The sequence below is a fragment of the Cebus imitator genome, unplaced genomic scaffold, assembly GCF_001604975.1.
Source record: "Cebus imitator isolate Cc_AM_T3 unplaced genomic scaffold, Cebus_imitator-1.0 Scaffold192, whole genome shotgun sequence".
Classification (NCBI taxonomy): Eukaryota; Metazoa; Chordata; class Mammalia; order Primates; family Cebidae; genus Cebus; species Cebus imitator.
The window spans coordinates 1,226,403-1,246,240 of NW_016107507.1; the positions used below are offsets into that span (position 1 = coordinate 1,226,403).

At 41.0% G+C, this 19,838-nt stretch overlaps 1 protein-coding gene across 4 annotated transcripts in view; it reads right to left on the reverse strand.

Moving 5' to 3' along the window:
- Window positions 1–19,838, reverse strand: part of LAMB4 (laminin subunit beta 4) — a 109,821-nt gene that overhangs the window by 76,028 nt on the left and 13,955 nt on the right. For all 4 annotated transcript variants that reach the window (XR_005203143.1, XM_017546836.2, XM_037745114.1 and 1 more), the window contains exons 3-11: window positions 19,450–19,607; window positions 14,956–15,091; window positions 12,276–12,349; window positions 10,459–10,647; window positions 9,349–9,412; window positions 8,643–8,857; window positions 7,347–7,467; window positions 5,854–6,042; window positions 1,114–1,293 (exon numbers count right to left, since the gene is read on the reverse strand). Coding sequence is in view for 3 of the 4 variants with exons in the window: in XM_017546836.2 (XP_017402325.1) it covers window positions 1,114–1,293; window positions 5,854–6,042; window positions 7,347–7,467; window positions 8,643–8,857; window positions 9,349–9,412; window positions 10,459–10,647; window positions 12,276–12,349; window positions 14,956–15,091; window positions 19,450–19,607 (1,326 nt within the window). In the remaining variant the exon portion in view is untranslated. The remainder of the gene's footprint in view (window positions 1–1,113; window positions 1,294–5,853; window positions 6,043–7,346; window positions 7,468–8,642; window positions 8,858–9,348; window positions 9,413–10,458; window positions 10,648–12,275; window positions 12,350–14,955; window positions 15,092–19,449; window positions 19,608–19,838) is intronic.

Genomic DNA, 19,838 nt, shown 5'->3' on the forward strand with positions numbered 1-19,838 from the left:
ATGTGGAATGCTGAAAGGTCTGATGGGAAATTGGTTTGACTATATAATTCATCATCACGACATTTAATTTTGCCATCAAACCCAAGAAGAGCATTTTATCACAGAAAGATCCAGCCCAGTGTTCTCTAAACATGCAAATAATCCACAGTTCCTTATATGGGCAAAATATGGAGCATGAGGCTGTGAGCAAATGGAAATTATTTACCCGGGTTTCCTGAGGAATCTGTAGCTCTATAGAGGCCCTGAGCATCTCTGAATTTCTGTGATCCTACAGCTGAGGGTCTGCCCATTTGGCCTCAGAAAATGGCTTAGTTTTTTTTTCTATTTCCCCTCCCTGCCTTCCCTTAATTTTTTTCTTTTATCAGAGAACATATGGACCAATATTAGGAGGGGTGCGAGGAGAAAGTAGAGCATAATTTAAAAAATAAAAACATACCACTACTTGAAAATTGCCTAAGATGACATCAATCTTGCAGAAATACATTACGTAATTTAATGGATTCTTATGTAAAGGTCTAGTGGAAACCAAAAACGATTTTGCAACTTGGTGTTACATTTATTGGCATTTCCCTGTGTTTGTTCCAGTGGGGAAAATGTGAATGCCCTCTGCTGGTCCTTTATGATAAACCCAGCAAACCACAGAGAAAAGTTCTCTACTAACCTCTTAGAATTTATGGGAACCATTATGTTACTTTTTAAAATCCAGAGGTTGGCAGGACTCTTAGGTATCCACGATCACCAATTTTTAGGGCAGACAGAGACAGCCCTAAGCTTTAAGACGCATAGGGGCTGAGATGGGTGGATCACTTGAAGTCAGGAGTTTGAAACCAGCCTGGCCAACATGGTGAAACCCCATCTCTACCAAAAATACAAAAATTAGCTGGGCGTGGTGGTGGATGCTTGTAATCCCAGCTACTAAGGGAGACTGAGGCAGGAGAATGGCTTGAACCTGGGAGGTGGAGGTTGCAGTGAGCCAAGATTGTGCCACTGCACTCTGGGTGACAGAGCGAGACTCCATCTCAAAACATACATACATACACACACATACATTTTAAAAAAAAAAAACCACACACATAGGGATTGATGGCCTCCCCCCGCCAACCATGGACTTACGCTGGCAGCCCAGGGGATCAGTGACGCTCAGTCCGTAGTGGTTGGCCTTACACTGGTCACATTTGGCTCCTTTCACGTTCTCCTTACACAGGCACTGGCCGGCCACAAACCCTAAGGCAGGATCAGAGTGGCTCACACAAATGCCACCAGATATGGTCCCATCAGGGTCACATTCACAAGCTGGGGACACAGACATTCATTGTTTTAGTTAATTACAAATTGTGAGAAGCCTGAAATATAATCATAGAATTTTACCCAGGCTAGAACTATCTTGCTTTGTTTAAAAAATTAAATGTTTAAATAATTAGACCACTCAGCAAGAGCTATTCAGAAATGTCTCCCAGATCTCTAGCACTGGAAAACATTGAATAAATCCATACCTATATTTGTAAAAGACTTTGAAATGATTTGAAAGTCAGAGGACCAGAGGAAGACTGCTACTGTGAAAATTAAGAATAGATTACGTTAAGAATAGATTGATTCTTCTGGGGATGATGAGAACGTTTTGGAATTAGGTAGATGTGATGGCTGCACAACACTGTGCAGGCGAACTGTTGTTGTTCATTTAAAAATGGTTAATATTTTATGTTATGTGAATTTCATCTAAAAAATAGATTTAAAAAAAGACAAAGACTCTAAAGGTGAGAATAAGGTCAAAATCTCTGAAGCCTGGTTAAAAAGTAAGTCTCTCCTTCTCTATCACAGAAAAATACATCACATGGAAAAGTGATACTTTATTTTTTTTTTCCTGGAAGGAACACCTATAAGAAGGAAAGTGAGAGGCTGGTCCAATGGTAGTGGGTTATCAGAATTTATTAACATCAATGTCACTAAAGTTGGTATACAACTCCCCACTGCTAAATTTGACTGGCTTTAAAAAAAAAAAGAAGGAAAGGAAGGAAATAGTGAAAAGTACTCATATCCTTGGTTTTTTGGGGGGATATCTGCTGACATGGCAAGAGCTTAATTGAAGAGATTCTGGAAAATAAGATAAAAAGTCACTTGTAGCAAAGGAGCCACAAAGGTAGCAACCTTTTTGTTGTTGTTGTTGTTGTAGACATTTGAACAACTCAAGGAAGGGGTGTCCTATGAAAAAGAATGCTGACTGTTTGAATAATTCCAGAGATAATTCTAGACCCAGGACTAGAGAGTAGAAGTCACAAAAGGTAGCACTTGATTGAACAGAAGGAAGAGCTCTCTAATACTTAGGGCTGCCCAATACTGCAGTGAACCCCTCATCACTGAAGGTGTCCAGGTAGATGTTGAAACAGCACTTGGGGCTTTGGTACGGATGACAAGTGTGCTGTTGGGGATTAGATGACCACCAAGTTCTCTCGTACCTTTGTGGTTCTGTGTTTCCAAGGGGTTCCACTTTTAAGGAGTGCAATACAAACAAAAAAATATGAATATCATGATTTTAAGGAGCAGTCATGTTCACATTTATACATGCTTTCTTCAGATTACTAAAAACAAAATTATCAAGTCTAAAATTACGCCTATATAATCACCATTTAGGTTAGTGAGTTTAGTGGAAACAATTCAGTCAAACCAGTTGTTTTACATTATTGAAGCAACTGGTGTTTGCTGACACAATCTTTCAAATTTCAATCATTTGTTAGTGTTTTGTGACTGGTGATAAAATCTTACTATGAAAAAATAGCTTTGAGTTCTGTTTAGTTTGGAAAAATGACAATTTTTTTCTAATTAAAGCCAGTTGCTTCTAGAAAGAAAGGAACAAACTGGATTCATCTTAGAAGTGGCCAAAAGGAAAAAACCAATTTCTTTGGGAGACACTCCAAAGAATCAGCATTGAGTTCCAGATAATAATTTAATTATATACAAAAGCATCCTTTGGGAAAGGGATGTGGGAGGATGGATAGTAAATGTTTTTGAAATAACCTTATGTCACGACCTTTAGAAGTCTAATTAAACATCTTGGTATCATATAATTCTAGCAAACTTTTATTGTCACTAGTTGAGTCTACCAAATCTTGGTTTTTCTGTATCGGATTTAATGGCATCTTAATTGTAGAAAACTTAAAATTAGTCAACTCTTAGGCCTGGAATCTGTTTATATAAATATTTAGGTTCAAACAAGGACAATTTAGAGAAAATTTATATGAGAATGCTAATCAATCTTCAAATACACATCCTTTGTATATATACACATAAACATTTGTTTAGGTAAACTGGGGTGTCTCACGATAGCAGTTTGTTACAAGCTTCTCATCTACCTTTTATAGAAAAATTCCTTCTTTATAAAGAATGACTTCTTAGTTTCATACCAGGAGTACTAGTTTTCTTTCCTTGGTTTCTTTCAAAAGCACTATCAAGTTAATACTCAGTGCTTCTTAAGGAACAAGACTTTGATTGATATGCTCAATATATTTGGTTTATTATTTTTAAATCTCTTTCCAGATTCCTAGATTATCTGTTTCAATCACTAGATTTCCTTGATTCTACCCAACAGAGCAATTTAATCTTCTTTTATAAATACATAGCTTTAAAAACAATAAAAGTTATGTGTGTGCATGATTACAGATTATGGTAAAAACTGTAGGATACTTAGGAAATTGCTCTAAAGAAATATATTTTATGAGAATCTAGTCCTTTATAACAACGTTGAACAGGTCGCATATGGTAAATTTTATAGTCAGGTGCCTACTGAGTAATCTGAGCTAAAACATTTCATTGATGCTTTTTCTATATTGTGACCACTTAAAGTTTGAAATCTAGGACATTGAATATATTCAGGTAGCCACTGAAATACACTGTATAAGGCTTCATTTTATGTATTATGATTATATAAAGGTTGAAGTTAGAGTTTATAGCAGCTTCCCTGTCCCCATTTTAACAATATATGGATGTAGCCTAAGAAGCAGGATCCCTGAGTACTGGGAGAGGCAATCCTCCGTGGCTGCTGGTATCATGAATGTTCTTGCTAAGTGTGCCAACCGTGCAAGACCCCACTGGCTCTTTACCCAGGACATTTCTCAGGGTTGTGTTTGCAACAAGCAACCTTGAGGGATGGAATGGCATCTTCCCCAGATAAAAAATAGGCTTACTTCCACTTGCTATAAAGCAATGAATTCTTCAAGCTCAGTGTTCCTTGGCTGTATCATAAACTCACTGGATGTACACTATTAACATGGTATCCTTTGTGTCCCACCCATGGGACTTGGGGACATGAAAATTCAGGCCAATACAAGGAGCTTGTTGCTTGCTATGCCATGAGTTACAAAGTCTTTTGTCTTTGGCCCAAGAGTTTCGTGTCTTCTGCTAGTATCCATGAAACAGTAACAGGCTAACTTGTTAGTTTGCAAGTAGAGTAAGCTTTCAGACACACTTACTGACACTGGGTATTTGAAATCAGGTTGGAGTATTTATGGAGGCAAAAATGCACAGCAGTGATGGGATGAAAGTGAGCAGGCAAGGTGGCTAGGGTGCAACATTTAAGGAGGCACCAGTCTCAGGTCTGTGCAAGCAGCAAGTGTCAGCCCTGCACTTCTACCCCCCTGATGGTGAGTTCTTCCTTACATGTTGGAACTTAGGTGCTTTCCTTGCCTCACTCAAGTCTCAGAGCTGAGGGAAAATGCAAATTAAAACAATGATGAGATACCACTTGATTAGCAAAAATTAAAGTGTGATAAAACCAAGATAGCAAAAATTGAAGTTTGACAAAACTAAGCGTTAGCAAGGATACAAAGCCACGGGAACTCCCATTTACTATTGGTGTGAGCAGCCATTGGCATACTCACTTAGAGGACAATGCAGTATTATTAAATCAATTCATGGAAGTCCATACTCCATGACCCAGAAATTCCACTGCTAGGTATGCCTCCTAGGGACAGTGTTTGCATATATGTACCAGGCCACATGCACAAGAATGTTTACTACAGCATCCAAAGAAAATGAATAAATTTTGTTAATTCTTTAAGAAATTAAAGTGGAAGAACTGAGGCTACGCAATATGGAAAAATCTCAAAAATATAATGTTGAATGAAATACCCAAGTGTTGAAAGCTACATAGAAAATGACATCATCTATCTAAACTTTGAAAACATGTCAATATATATTGTTCATAGATAAAAACACATGTGAAAGTGTGAAAAACAAACATGATAATGCCAAATATATGAAATTTACTCCTAGCAAGGAGGGTAGACAAATGGGACAGTTGTGCACCTGAGACATCAATAGTGCCTGCCGTGTTTTATTAAAGAAAGTCCCAAGGGCAATAGGTTAAGACTGTTTAGAGAAAGCTCATGCTGGGGTATAAAGGTGCTCATTACATTATTCTCTATTATTTTGTACATGCTTGAAATATTTCATTTAAGAAGTTGGGATTCCAGAGAAAATATTTTTAAAGGGTTTTTAAAAGCGTAAGCTAAGTAACATGTTAGCTTAGGAATCTTAACAGCAAAATTGAATTGTCTACAGCCAGTCGAATGTTTTAGCCAATTTCACCCCTTTGGTTCCTCCCCAGCAGGCTTCCGTGATGCACAAGGTGTCTGCCCCTCCTGGCGGAATCCTGCGTAATTTCCTCAACTACCAGGACAGACGCAGATTATTTGGATCCACCTGTTTGCAGAAAGACGAGCTCTTTAAAGCTGAGGTATTTTTGCAATCCTCCCCTCCCCCAGAATAGGGTAGTTTGGAGACGCTGTTAAGCAGAGGGGGCGCGGTGAGCTGGACTTTGCCCAGACAGTGGGTAGGATCCAGGCAGAGCCCGGGACTCACGAAGGCACGCGTAGGGGTCCGAGATGGCCTTGCGGGGGTCCCTGTAGAAGAGGGGCCTGCAGCGGTCGCAGTGCTGCCCCTCGGTGTTGTGCTGGCAGGCCTCACACACGCCCCCGCTGAGGCCGCCGCTTGCCAGGTACGCAGTCCTGTCGAAGTGGCAGCGGCTGGAGTGGCCGTTACAGCTGCATGCTGAGGGGAGAAGAGAGGGACTGAGAGGTGGGCCGAGGCCTCGGGTGGCGCAGCCCGCGCCCCCGCACTGGTCAGCGCACCCGCTCGTGCTCCGGGTCCTCCTGCCACTTCGTGTCCTTTGTATAGATGCATGAAGTGAACAAAGGCTCAACATGTGTGCTCTCAGAGGAGCTTTCCAGCACTCGGATTCTGCTCCTACGCTTTCTATAAAATATGCTCCCCACACGTTAAATAGGTAACTTTTAAAAATCAAGTGAACAGATGTAAATCAGTTCAGTGATCTAAAGCCACAGACTGCAATATTTGTGGTGGTCATTAAAAGATACTTTTACTGACTTATACTTTGTGCAAATGAAATTTTTACATTAAATGTTCTGCATGCTCTGAGATTCTGAGAAAAGATGGCAGAGCTCAGCCGGCCCGGCCTCTCCTTCCACATGGGCAGAGCCCTGCAAGGGCTGCGTTCCGTTTTATCTCATCTGAGGCTCGGCCAATGGCCTGAAAAGAAAGGCAGGCTGTTTGGAGGAATTTGTCTTCACGGTCATGTCTGCACTGTTTGCCTTTTTCGTTCTTTTCCTGTAAACAGACTAAGGTCAGGCTGCATCTTCCTGGGTCTTGTATACTGTGACTCTCACGAATGGGGCTTTTTTTTTTTTTTTTTTTTTTTTTTTTTTTTTTTTTTTTTTTTTAAGAGCTCTTCTAGAGACATTTCATTCCCTCATATTCTTCTTTCCCTAGTCTGGGAAAAGAAATTGAATAACAAATTTGTTTGGAAGTTCATTAAAATTCAGAGGCAGCAAACCTGTTAGCCAAAACAAAACCAGCATCTTATTAGCCTGAATATTTTATTTAAAACAATACAATAGCCTGTCAAACTCAATCCTGGACCTCATTTCTCCTATTATCCTACAGATGGGTTTAAGTCATGTTCATGGAATGTATGACTATTCAGGATGACAGTACAGATCTCTGAACCAAATCTAGTGTTCACCAAATTCTTGGAGTTGCGTTGTCCCTGCTGGTACTGCCATTCCATGGCCCCATTGCTCCACTGGAACGGTGCCATGAAACATGCTTACTCTCTCATTTTTAAAATTAAACTTAATTCATCATGTGAGGGTTGGAGACATTGGTGATTCTTCTGTGTGAGATAATTGGGAACATCAGTGTATCGCACTATAGGAGCTGGAAGGACAGCTTCACCACTTTGGTGCCTGCAGGCCCAGAGAAGTGAACCAAGCGCTCCTTAAAATAAGGAAACCCAGAGCACACTCAGTCTATGCAGAGAACTGAGTTTCACCCACATCTGCAAGCGTTGTCCTGGAGGCCTGCAGCTGGTCTCCAAGGAGCGTCCTGGAAGAAGTCCTTGCATCTCTCACAGTTCGGACCATCTGTATTGTGCTGACAGACACACTGACCATGAACCTGCATTGTGCAACAAATACAGTGTTAAAAGAGGGCTTCTCCTTGGGGACGCTGGGGTTCTTTAAATGGGAAATGAAATACCAAGTAATGGTACTTCTCTGATTCTTAGTTTCCCACATGTTAATTACAGTACCAATCTTGACTATCTTTCATTATTTTCTGAACTAGCTTTAAACTTTATAAAAATTTTAAAAGTTCAGTGAACTTATAAAATACAATCTTTTTTTTTTTTTTAGCTTTTCTGGGTTCTAGTTTCAGGGCAGCACCTTGTGGCCCTCAATAAAAAAGGGACAGGATGGCTGGAGGGCTTGTGGGGAGTTGGGGAGGAGCGGTATGTGGGGTGGTTTAGGAGCATAAGGAAAAGAGGGAGTTAGAAAAGGGAACAAAGCTGAAGAAAGGCACGTGATTCTCCTGGATTTTCCCCAAATGCTCGAAATGGCCCACATGTAGAGAGAGAAGCTCTATTTCCAGTGAAACAGAGGCAGCTGAATGGGAAGGCGCACTAGCTTAACATGAAGCCTTGTATGATTATGCCTAATAAACAGTTTACATTTATTTAGTAGATACACTTCCTGGGGCTCTGCATAAAACTACAACGTGTCTACAGTGTCTTTTAAGGCGAGTCCCCCCAGATGAGAGAGATCACAGCCATTCCCAGTATAAGAATGCTGCTTGGATTACAATATCAGATATCGCTGAAACGCCTTAGTATTGACTATAGGGTCTTGCACACAAAAGTCCTTCAGCAGAGTTTTGTGAGAGAATGAATGTGAAATTATTAGGTGTGTGCAACAGTAATTGCTGTTTTTGCAATTACAAGTAGTTGCAAAAACAGCACTTTTGCACCAACCCGATATGATCCCTCCCCATCTAATCTCCATGCTCTACAAAACAAATGAAAAGAGGGCAAGATGAAGCCTCTTGAAATCCTAAAGTATAAATTCTGCTCACTAGTTCAGTGATGTCCACTGGCAGCAGAATCCACAAGCACCTCTGGGTGGAGGAACTGGAGGGCCCTAGGTGGGCTATCAGGGTGGGTTCAATGGAACCCACCTGAGCACAAAACTGGCACTTAGATTTGTTGATCTTCATGTGGAGTGTCTCACCTACATTCAGCACCAGGACGGTGAAAGGCAGGTAGGACAGCCCACTGCTCCCTGGGATTAATAACTCACCATTCCAGGAGGGCTGAAAACATCTCCCCGCACCTTCTGCATAGGGCTACATTCGCTAGCATGGCCATTGCAAAAGCAGCTTCCCCGAACAACCATCTCGTACAGAGCATAGTAGTATTTATTAAGGGAATCATTTTGCCTCCTTCCAAGCAAAGTATCCCCAAGGGTGTGGAGCTTGGTAAAGTTTATCCTCAGGTTTGTCAGTGTCACAAGCTCTAAAGAAATGAAAATAATGAATCAAAATGAATTTGAGGTGCATCAGTTCAAGGCATTCTCCTTGACTGATATACTGATATACCCTTAATATACCATAGAAAAACGATTACAGGCCTGGTGTGGTGCCTCGTGCCTGTAATCCCAGCACTTTGGGAGGCCAAGGCAGGAGGATTCCTTGAGCTCAAGAGTTTGAGACCAGACTGGGCAACATGGTGAGACCCCATCTTTACATAAAATACAAAAATTAGCCAGGCATGGTGGCGCATGCCTATAATCCCAGCTACTCAGGAGGCTGAGGCACAAGAGTTGCTTGAACCCAGGAGGTGGAGGTTGCAGAGAGCTGAGCTTGTGCCACTGCACTGTAGCCTGGGTGACAGAACAAGACACTGTCTCAAGAAAATAGGAAAAAAACCAGAAAAGTACTGACAAGGAAGATGCCAAATGTGAAATTTTTAAAAAGCTGATAGGAAAAATATAAAAGAATTCATACCTTGAATGTAGGGGCTGTAAGGGTTTTCAATTTCAAAACTGGGATCCAAAACCTTTAAAACAACCTGTAAAACAAATGTAGATAAATTTATAGCATGTTACCAGAAAATATAACTGTCAAATACACTCTTTAACCTCCCAGGCTCAATCTTACCACTTCAGCCTCCCAAGTGTCTGAGACCACAGACATGCATCACCACACCTGGCTAATTTTTAAAGTTTTTTTGTAGAGATGTGGGTCTCCCCATGTTGCCCAGGCTGGTCTCGAACTCCCAGTCTCAAGTGATCCTCCTGCCTTGGCCTCCTAAAGTGCTGGAATTATAGATGTGAGCCATCGCACCTGGCCATCAAATGCACTCTTACAGAAGAGAGCCTGATCTTATAAGAAGTCTGAACCATTGCTTCCCAGCTGGCATAGAATACAGATTATCATTTGGGTTACCATATGAATAGAAGTACCAAGAGGAAAAATAAATTAAAGGTATTCTTCAGTCATTTCTGGCTTTTTATGTACAAGTGGTTCATACAGGCAGAAATGGCAAAGAGAGCGCTTATGCTGGGTTGGGATGGAGTGATGGACAGTTGGCAAGCCATGATCAATTTGTGTCTAGTGGGGAATTCTGGAGCTGTCTTCTCCCACTAATTCTTTCTGCTCTACCAGATAAAATTATACCTGTTCAATCCCATTCACTCCAACTTTCTGCCAGGCACCAGCTTTGCTCAGAGGGATGTTCCTGGCAGATTCCCCTGGGGTGGTGATTTACAGAGCACGGGGATGAGATAGCTAATGCCAGGTTGCTGCTAGCTTACATGGCTTTGCAAGGGGTAGAAATGGGTGTTTCTTTTTCTGGGTGCTTGAGGCCATGGTGTCCCATTTAAGTTTTATCCCATGCTCACCTTCAGCTGAGCACTCGTGTGCAGGATTGCACCTAAAAAACGTATTTAGTATTTATTATTTGGGACTCATTTCAATTTAGACACTTTCATTTTTTAAACAGCAACAGCCCAATTTACATTGCAGGAAACATTATCTACATTTTTTTCATGTAAGTTAATTACACATTTTAAAAGTTTAATTTATATAAAATAAATACAAGGAAGGAAATGCTACCTCTCCACCAGTTGAGGGTTCAATATCCGAATATTTGGAGTCACAAACGATGTCTCCCACTCCCTGGGCCTGGCCAGATGCGATATTAGGAAAGGAGGTGGCACAGTCTTTTGCAAAATATTTGAACACTTTCCAGGTGTGTCCATAGTCTGTGGAACGTTCAACTAACATTGCAGCTGGCCGAAAAGTCTAGGAAAAATGAGTAAAAGTGGACATGTTTCACGAAGGCAGATTTTATTACCAGCTTCAGATTGAATATTTATATTTTCTAATTCTATTTTTCTAAAAGTTCTTTTTTTTTTTTTTTTTTTTGGCTTTGTTTTTGAGAAAGGATCTCACTCCGTCACCCAGGCTGGAGTGCAGCGGCATGATCCGGCTCACTGCAGCCTCAACTTCCCAGGCCTAGGTGATTTTCTCACCTCAGCCTCCTGAGTAGCTGGGACTACAGGTACATGCCACTGTGCCCAGATAAGTTTTTTGTAGAGCCAGAGTTTTGCCATGTTGCCCAGGCTGTTCTCTGTCTCCTGGGCTCAGATGCCCACCTCAGCCTCCCAAAATGCTGGGATTACAGGTGTGAGTCACTGCGCTTGGCCAGGTCTATCTTTTAAAATCTACTACACAATATACACACCATGGTCTCTTTTCAGTATTTATGAGTACACACTTTGTCCTCATAATCTAATTACATTGTGAAAATGTTTATGGCTGTGTGAATTATTAATTGAAGAAAGATGGCATATAAATGGAAAAGCTAACATAGTTAATATTTTACAGCAATTTATTGTGATTCTCTTTGCTAAGTATGCTCTTCCTCTGGCAAACTCTTATATATCCTTCAAACCCTATCCATGAAATTTACCTTGGTTCCCCAGAGCAGATTTAGCCTCTTAAATTCCCCAGCATTTTAAATCAATCATACCACTAATTCAGTACTTATCACTTTGTGTTAAAATTTTCTGTTTTCTTTTTCTTTTTGAGACTGAGTCTCACTCTATGACCCAGGCTGGAGTGTAGTGATGTGATCTCAGCTCACAGCAAACTTTGCCTCCCGGGTTCAAGCGATTCTCCTGCCTCAGCCTCCCAAGTAGTTGGGACTACAGGCACGTGCCACCATGCCTGGCTAATTTTATATTTTTAGTAGAGACAGGGTTTCTCCATGTTGGTCAGACTGGTCTCAAACTCCTGACCTCAGGTGTTCCACCTGCCTCGGCCTCCCAAAGTTCTGGGATTACAGGCATAAGGCACTGCGCCTGGCCTGTATTATAATTTTCTATTATATTTATGTGTTCGTATCCATGACTACATGTGAGTTCTTTGGAGACAAAGACTGGTATTTCACTTTTTAAATTTCATATTCATTTTTTCTTACCAGAACTAGCATAAAATCTGACATCAAAATTAGAATTTTCCTGAATGATTAAAGGAGCACTATAGCACAATGATTTTATCTGGCATCTGGCTAATCTTAGTTAAGACTCTTTAATTTTGCTTTTGCTCTTGACCACAACCTTTCCATATTCACCTAAATGACTCCCAAATCCTGCCCTTCTCTCCTAAAAATTATCTTGTGGTTCTTATTACCCCAGTTCTGGGAGTTTTCCTTTCCTCTGTGCCTTCTATTTTTTTTTTTTTAAATCATATAGTCATGGTCATTGATTTTTTTTCTTCATGTAAGAGTCAAAGCTCAGGTGGCAAAGCCCAAGTCTGAACTTATTCTGTTTTTGTTCACTGCAAGGAAGCAAGGAAGTAAAATTCCAGATAAACACTGAGCATTTGGGGAGTAGATAAAAGAGGCGCAGCAGGCCTATTCATCTTACCTTAAAGGTCAAGATAAGGTGGCTGAACCGAAATAATGCCTCTAAGTTTAGTCTGATGCTGACATGATCAAGACCTAAAGAAAAATCCAGAAAGAAGAAAATCAGTGATTTTGAGAGACTCCTGCTTATCATGTTAATTCCCCACTGTGGCTGATCTGTAATAAAATCCTTTTGATGCCACAAGGCTGGTGGTCACTCTTCCCAGTCTGTTGGAGTGGTGTCTCATGCCACTCCAAGCCCAGGAGGCCTGGAAAGCAGGATAGGCTTCACGCTGACTGTGCCCACATCCGTGTTTTAGTGCCAACACACATGGCCACTATGTGGCAGCATTACATATGACCAAGAGAGTTTCGGGACATTTGCCCTACATGGAAAGAGAGAAAGTGAGGGTTCATTTCCTTGTGCTGAAATCTTCACTACACATAAACATGAGCTAGCTAGCCAGAGGATAGTAAAAATCAATGCACCTGTTTCTTCCAAGAGCTGCTAACAGTCATTTGAACCATAATTTCATTGTCACCTGGCATACAACCCAGCTTGGAATATTCCCCTTGGAGTAGGGACTTGTGGGCTCCTCTGTAGCTGAGGAGGTGGCAGAGGTATCCTGGTTGGGGCTTTGCACCGAGCTAGTTGTCATCCATCTCCAGCACAGACGTGGGGTATCAGCCCTAACCTGGACACAAAAGCATCCCAGATCTCTCTAGAGCAGCACTGTCCAACAGAAATAGAATGTGAGTCATGTATGTAATTTTAAATTTTTTAGCAGCCACATTAAAAAAGTGAAAAGAAACAGATAAATTTATTTGTAATAATATACTTAAACCCACATATTTAAAAGTTATTTCAACATATAATCAATATTGTAAAAATTAGTGATTTTTTTAAGACAGAGTCTCGCTCTGTCCCCCAGGATGGAGTGCAGTGGCAGGATCTTGACTCACTGCAATCTCTGCCTCCCAGGTTCAAGGGATTCTCCTGCCTTAGTCTCCCGAGTAGCTGGGACTACAGGCTTGCTGCAGCATGCCCAGCTAATTTTTATCTTTTTAGTAGAGACAGGGCTTTGCCATGTTGGCCAGGCTGGTCTCAAACTCCTGAGGTCAAGTGATCTGCCCGCCTTGGCCTCCCAAAGTGCTAGGATTACAGGTGTGAGCCACCACACACTGCCAGATAATTAGTGATTCTTTATTATACATTTTCTCCCAAAACTATGTCTTAGAAAGAAGTCTGGGATGCTTTTATACTTCCAGCCCATCTCAATTTGGATTAGACACATTTCAAGTGCTCACACTGGACAGTGTGGCTTCAGATGACAGTGGTTGGACTGCAGTGAATCAGGACTCAGCCTAGATTTCTAAGGTGAAAAGCTCAGGGACGTGTTTGCTGCTAAGTGACAGCCACATTGCAGGCTGTGTGTCAAGGGTCCTAACCCTTTCTAGAAAGGATATCTGTCCCTCTCTCTAAGCTGCTTGGTTCCAAATCCTTGTTCTATGTCATTGGCTTGGACAGAGGGACATTGCCTTTGTGAGGAGATGTGGAACAAATGTTAGATGTGAGGGTTCAAAACAGCCATTAAGCAAAAACGGCACCATTCATCAGGAGGACAGGTGGCTATGGAAAAAAAAATGCCTGACATTCATTAAGGAGATTCCAGCTTGACATCAATAACTAGGATCCAAAATGAAATGGCATTTAGTAGCACAGTCAATCATTGGTCAAGCGGATGACATAAATAAAACAGCCTCATATTATACTTGCCTGAAACTATCTTATATATTATGATTATTCCCACACTCCCTTCTAGTGGTCTAAAATCTAAAGGAAATCTAAAGGAAATTACAGGAGTCTGCAGAGAATAGAGAAATTATAGTCCAAATGTCAAAGTGCAACACATAGCAATGTAGTGAATGAAATCATTTTGGGGGGCTCAGGAAAACTGAAGAGTTCTAGACTAGTGTTAAAGAGGGGTCATCAAGAGTAGGCAAGCCTGCATTAGACAAGGCCAGCCTGTGTGGACGTACATGTGCGCACATGAGGCCCATGGCCAGGGGTGAGACATGAGGATCCCTGATCAGGTCCACTTTTATAGCGAGCATCTAGGAATCCAGAGGGTCAGCGCCAACGTAGGCTCAATATCACAACTATTCACAAAGAGAGAAGGGCATACATCCAGGAAAGAAAGAACTTCAGTCTGTAGCCAGCTCTCCTTTCAATTCAGAGATTTTACTTTGGCTTACAGTAAGAAGCAAAATGTTCTTTTTCTCTTTCCCTTCATGTGTTGAAGGAAAAAGCATTTGGTGCTAACTCTCAGACTTCCACCGGTGTTATTCATTCGGTTTACATCAGAGTGTTTTGTATTAGGCTTAATTTACCAAGCTTCATAAACTTTATTTTTTTTTTTTACAAAGAACAAAAGGATGCAGCGATATTTTCTTCCCCCACATGGAAAGAGTGAACAATTCTGAGTTATGTGCTTAATGTACACTTTAATTTTCCTGTAAAAGAAAGTATTCTTGTTAAAATGAAAAAAAAATTATTCTTCTATGGGATTCTACATTCTTGGAGGATACTGTTCCATTCTAATATAATACTTTACTGTGACATTGTTAAAACCATACAAGGAAGAGAATGTCATATTAAAATATTGAAGAAATAAACAACTGGAAAGGAACTTAAATCATACCGTTTTCAGATTGCCACCATTTCTTTTCTCTGTCTGCTTCAAAATTTACAATGACATTCTCAATGGTGTGGCTGTTGGGTTGGGCGTACGGATCATATGGATATCTAGAGTCACAGATGAAGCATTTTTGTTCCCCCTGGAAAACACCATCATTAAAATTAAAAATAAAAACTGGAATTACTTATTGTTAGTCTAAATTAAAGGCAAGCTGTACTTACTATATTTGTCTTCCAAACTGGCTAAAAATAAAAGGCAGAGGAAATAACAAGACATCAAAATTTCCATCAGTAGGTGCCTAAGTACAACAACAAACTAAACTATTACCTAAAATTTTATAAATTTATACATTTGGACTTAAAATGCAAATTTATGTAAAACGAATTTTCTGTCATATAAGAGGCAAAGGATGTGGAAGTTATTTTAAACTATACACAACTAACATGAAGAAATAAAAAATTGGAAATAGTCCTCTTGAAAGGTCTTAGTGAATCAGAACTAGTTTTGCTCAGGATGGTTTTTTTTTTTAGACAATCTCACTCTGTCACTGAGGCTGGAGTGCAGTGTTGCAATCTCCTGGGTTCAAGAGATTCTTGTGCCTCAGTCTCCCAAGGAGCTAGGATTACAGACACGCACCACCACACCTGGCTATTTTTTTGTATTTTTAGTAGAGACAGTGTTTCAGCATGTTGGCCAGGCTGGTCTTGAACTCTTGGCTTCAGGTGATCTGCCCTCCTCGGCCTCCCAAAGCAGTGGAATTACAGGTGTGAGCCACCACGCCCAGCCTGCTTAGGATAGATTTTTGAAGGTTACAACAGCAAAGACTGGCCTTTGAGCTGCTTAATTTAATGCATCTACTTATAGCCATACTCAAAACTCCTAAGGGGCTCTACAAGGATTTCCAAAGGCCTGTCAGCGGCCTGCAGTTATTCCTGGCTAATACTCACGGGACTCTGAAGGAGCAATTGTGCAAAGCTTCCAGGAAGTGGGGGCTGATCATTATAAGCTTCTGTGCAGGAAATTGCCTACAACAGCATAGGTGCTCAGCTGGTGTTACTCAGCACACATTGCTCGTATGTGTTCATCATGGTTCACAAAGCCCAATATGAGTTGGCCATGGCCACCTCTTTGCTTTCATGTCCACCTGGCTTTTCACTCACTTGACTCCGGCTACACTTGCTTCTTGCTATTTTTTAAGCACTTAGAAGAGTTCAAGCTGTTCTTCCTCCCAGCTATTCTTATCCCCTGGCTCCTTCTCTTCTTTCAGGCCTCTGTTTAAATGCCTTCACTTCAAAGAGCCTTTCCCCAACTACCCTATCTAACATGCCACCACCTTTTCACCCCCATGGCCCTCTGCCACTCTCTATTTTTTGTCCCACTTTCTATATTTCCTAAGCCCTTATCACTACTTGAGACTATATTATACAGTTGTTGGTTTATTGTCTTTCTCCATAATGAGAATCAAAACCGAATGAGGCAAGGACTTGGTTTTGCTTATTGCTGTATCCCCATTACCTAGAATAGTGTGTGGTACATAGTAGATGTTCAATAAAATTTATTGAATAAATGCAGGATGATTTTAAGGATTATTTCAGCTACAGTCTGTCAAAACAAATCAGCCCTTCAAGAGATTCATATAATGAGTGTATTTCAGCATCATTGGTCACTATAGGCCTTATTGTTGAAGAAAGCCAAAATGCCCTTTGAAAATTAAGGCAAAATTAATACTAAATAAATTTTGCATAGGGATAAGCTCATCCTAGTGACCAGTAGAAAACTTTGTGATTTTATCAAAAGTGATAAAAATTCAAATAATTTCCAATAATACTATGGAAATTACTCAAGAAAATGTTTAATTTCAGGGCTGTGGGCCATTTTTTGATTACCATTTTAGAGGTATAATCTTTGATGAGGTTGGCTTCAGAGGATGCTTCGTTGTGGCCACCAAATGTGAGTTCCATCTTAGATAGCTTGATAGGTTAATGTTGACTGGAAGCTTCTGAACAAAATGCTTTGCTTGGTAGCTCTTTTTTACATAACAGATGGGGAAAAAATTCATCCTCCGCGCTGCACGAATGTTTGTCTAGACTAGTGGTCGTAGCCCCTCCTATAATACACTTTGTCAGCCTGAAATATTTTGAGATTTTTTTTCCAGCTCTAAGCTTTCTAAGATTTCTATCATTCTCTAGACAAAAGAAGCCACCACAGTTGGAGTTACTTCGATTTTTGGTGGTATAACTTTGAGATGTAAGAACACCAATTTCTGGCAGGGCGAGGCGGCTCATGCCTGTAATCCCAGCACTTTGGGAGGCTGAGGTGCGCAGATCACAAGGTCAGGATCAAGACCATCCTGGCCAACATGGTGAAACCCCATCTTTATTAAAATACAAAAAATTAGCTGGGCGTGGTAGTGCATGCCTGTAGTCCTAGCTGCTTGGGAGGGTGAAGCAGGGGAATCGCTTGAACCCAGGAGGCGGAGGTTACAGTGAGCCAAGATCACGCCACTGCACTCCGGCCTGGTGACAGAGCAAGACTCTGTCTAAAAAAAAAAGGAACACCAGTTTCTAATTATCATCAGAGTATGTTGGCTCAGGCACCAATAAGCAAATACCAGTGGCTAGAGAACAAGATGGGTAGCACTTGTGTTGGAAAGTGGTGGTGCCTCATGCCTGTAATCCTGACATTTTGGGAGCCTGAGGGGGGCAAATTGCTTGAGCCCAAGAGTTCGAGACCAGCTTGGGCAACATAGTGGGAATGGTCTCTATAAAAATACCAAAAATTAGCAGGGCATGGTGGTGCTTGCCTACTCCACCAGTAGGTGGAGGCGGAGGTGAGAAGATCACCTGCCTGGAAGGTTGGGGCTGCAGTGAGCTGTGAACGTGCTACTCATGCCAGCCTGGGCAACAGAGTGAGACTGTATCTCAAAAATAAATAAAGAGTTGAGAACCACTTCTTTGTCCAGAGCACCTGGACTTAGTAGTCACCTGCCCAGAGTTGAGCAGAACTTCCACCATGTAATTTCCTTGAACATGAAGATAATTTGCTTTCTTACACAAGTACTTCCCAAACTTAGAACAGTGCTACGCACCCAAGTATTGTCTCCACTTATTTATAATAATCACCTTTTACTAGAAACCGATTTGAATACAAAGCATTTCCCAGAGACTTAAACAAGTTGCTTTAAGTGAACAATACATGGAAAAGCCTGGACCACTAACATTAGGCTTATGTCCAACTTCCTTCCTGCACATCCTCTTATTTAAGGGGTGGACGTGATTACCTCAGGGTTTTCGGTAGGGACGATACTCACATGACCTTGGATGCTTGTTCTGTTGCCAGTACATGGAGAGGAAAAGACACCTGAAAAGCCGCTGATCCTTTTATAAAACTGATCTTTAAGGGGAAAAGGCACAAAAATATGTCCACATTGGGAATTTATGATTTTTGGACAGTACAGCTTCCAAGTGGTATTATGATGTTGCTGTACCATCAACTCAGTTCTTTACCTCCTCTGTCTCTAGCTAAGGCAGAGCAATGAGGACTCGTGTTCAGCACAATAGCAGCAGACCCTGGTGATCCTTAATCTTCATTAAATGAGTCAAATATGTTTGCTCTATGGGAGCGACTGGTAGCCAAGTATACCAGTAAATTTATAGCAATGCCCTACAAAGACTGAACCAAAAAGACTTTACATTTCATTCTGAGGGTAACGAGAAATGGAAATTAAACAGATCTTCCTTATTTTGATTAGTCAAGGTTTCCTGGACTTTGAATTATATGAGAGTTGGCCTTCTTTATGTGTGGGTTCCATATTTGTGGATTCAACCAACCAAGGATTGAAAATATTTGGGAAAAAATAACAATAAAACAATAACAGGCTAGGCCTGGTGGCTTTGCCTGTAATCCCAACAACTCAGGAGGCTGAGGTGGGAAGATTGCTTGAGGCCAGCAGTTCAAGACCAGCCTGGACAACATAGTGAGACCCTGTCTCTAAAAAAACAAAATTAAAATTAGCCAGGTGTGGTGGTACATGCCTGTATTTTTAGCGACTTCAGAAGCTGAGGTACACTCCAGCCTGGGCAATAGGGTGAGACCCCTGCCCCTAATGAAATAAAAAATAAAAATAAGATAAATAACAATAAAACAATAGAAATAACACAAATTTTAAGATGTAGTGTAACAATTATTTATATAACATTTATATTAATATTAGGTATTACAAGTAATCTAGAAATTATTTAAAGTACAGGGGAGGGTACATGTCAATACTATGCCATTTCGGAGCAGGGACTTGAGCATACATGGATTTCGGTGTTGGGGGGAAGTGTCCTGGCACCAATCTCCCTTGGATACTGAGGGACAACTGCACCAGTGTCTCCGTTGTTTAGGAAGGAATGTTGTCTTCTTCTTTAATGTCTGATTAGTGCCAGATGTACCGAACAAATCTACGTCCTTGATTAAATAATGACCCATCAAATAAACAAGGCGCCAACCTACCTCCAGGTAACTGAGAATGCAGTATTTCTGGGCTCTGCTCAGCCCGCAGGTAGAAGAAGCTGTAAGCTGCGTGTCACGGCCCACCAGGAGATCGCCAGTCGTGGGATGACAGGCACCCCTGTTGCAGTCATCTTGAGCTTCCAAGTAACTGAGCCACCCTTGAACACAACAGAAGCAGCTTACACAGAAGGCAGTCTAAGGATAGCACAGGGCCTGCAGAAACAACTAGTTAAAGTGGTAAGTTATATTATTTATTTAGCACTGACCAAAGATGTATCAGACTTTTAAGTTTATTAATAGATGAGAAATGGTCCCTACTTTGCTTGCTAGGTGGCATGAGGTGTAGTAACTCTTGGAGTCTCAGTTTTTTCAACATACAGATTTGGATT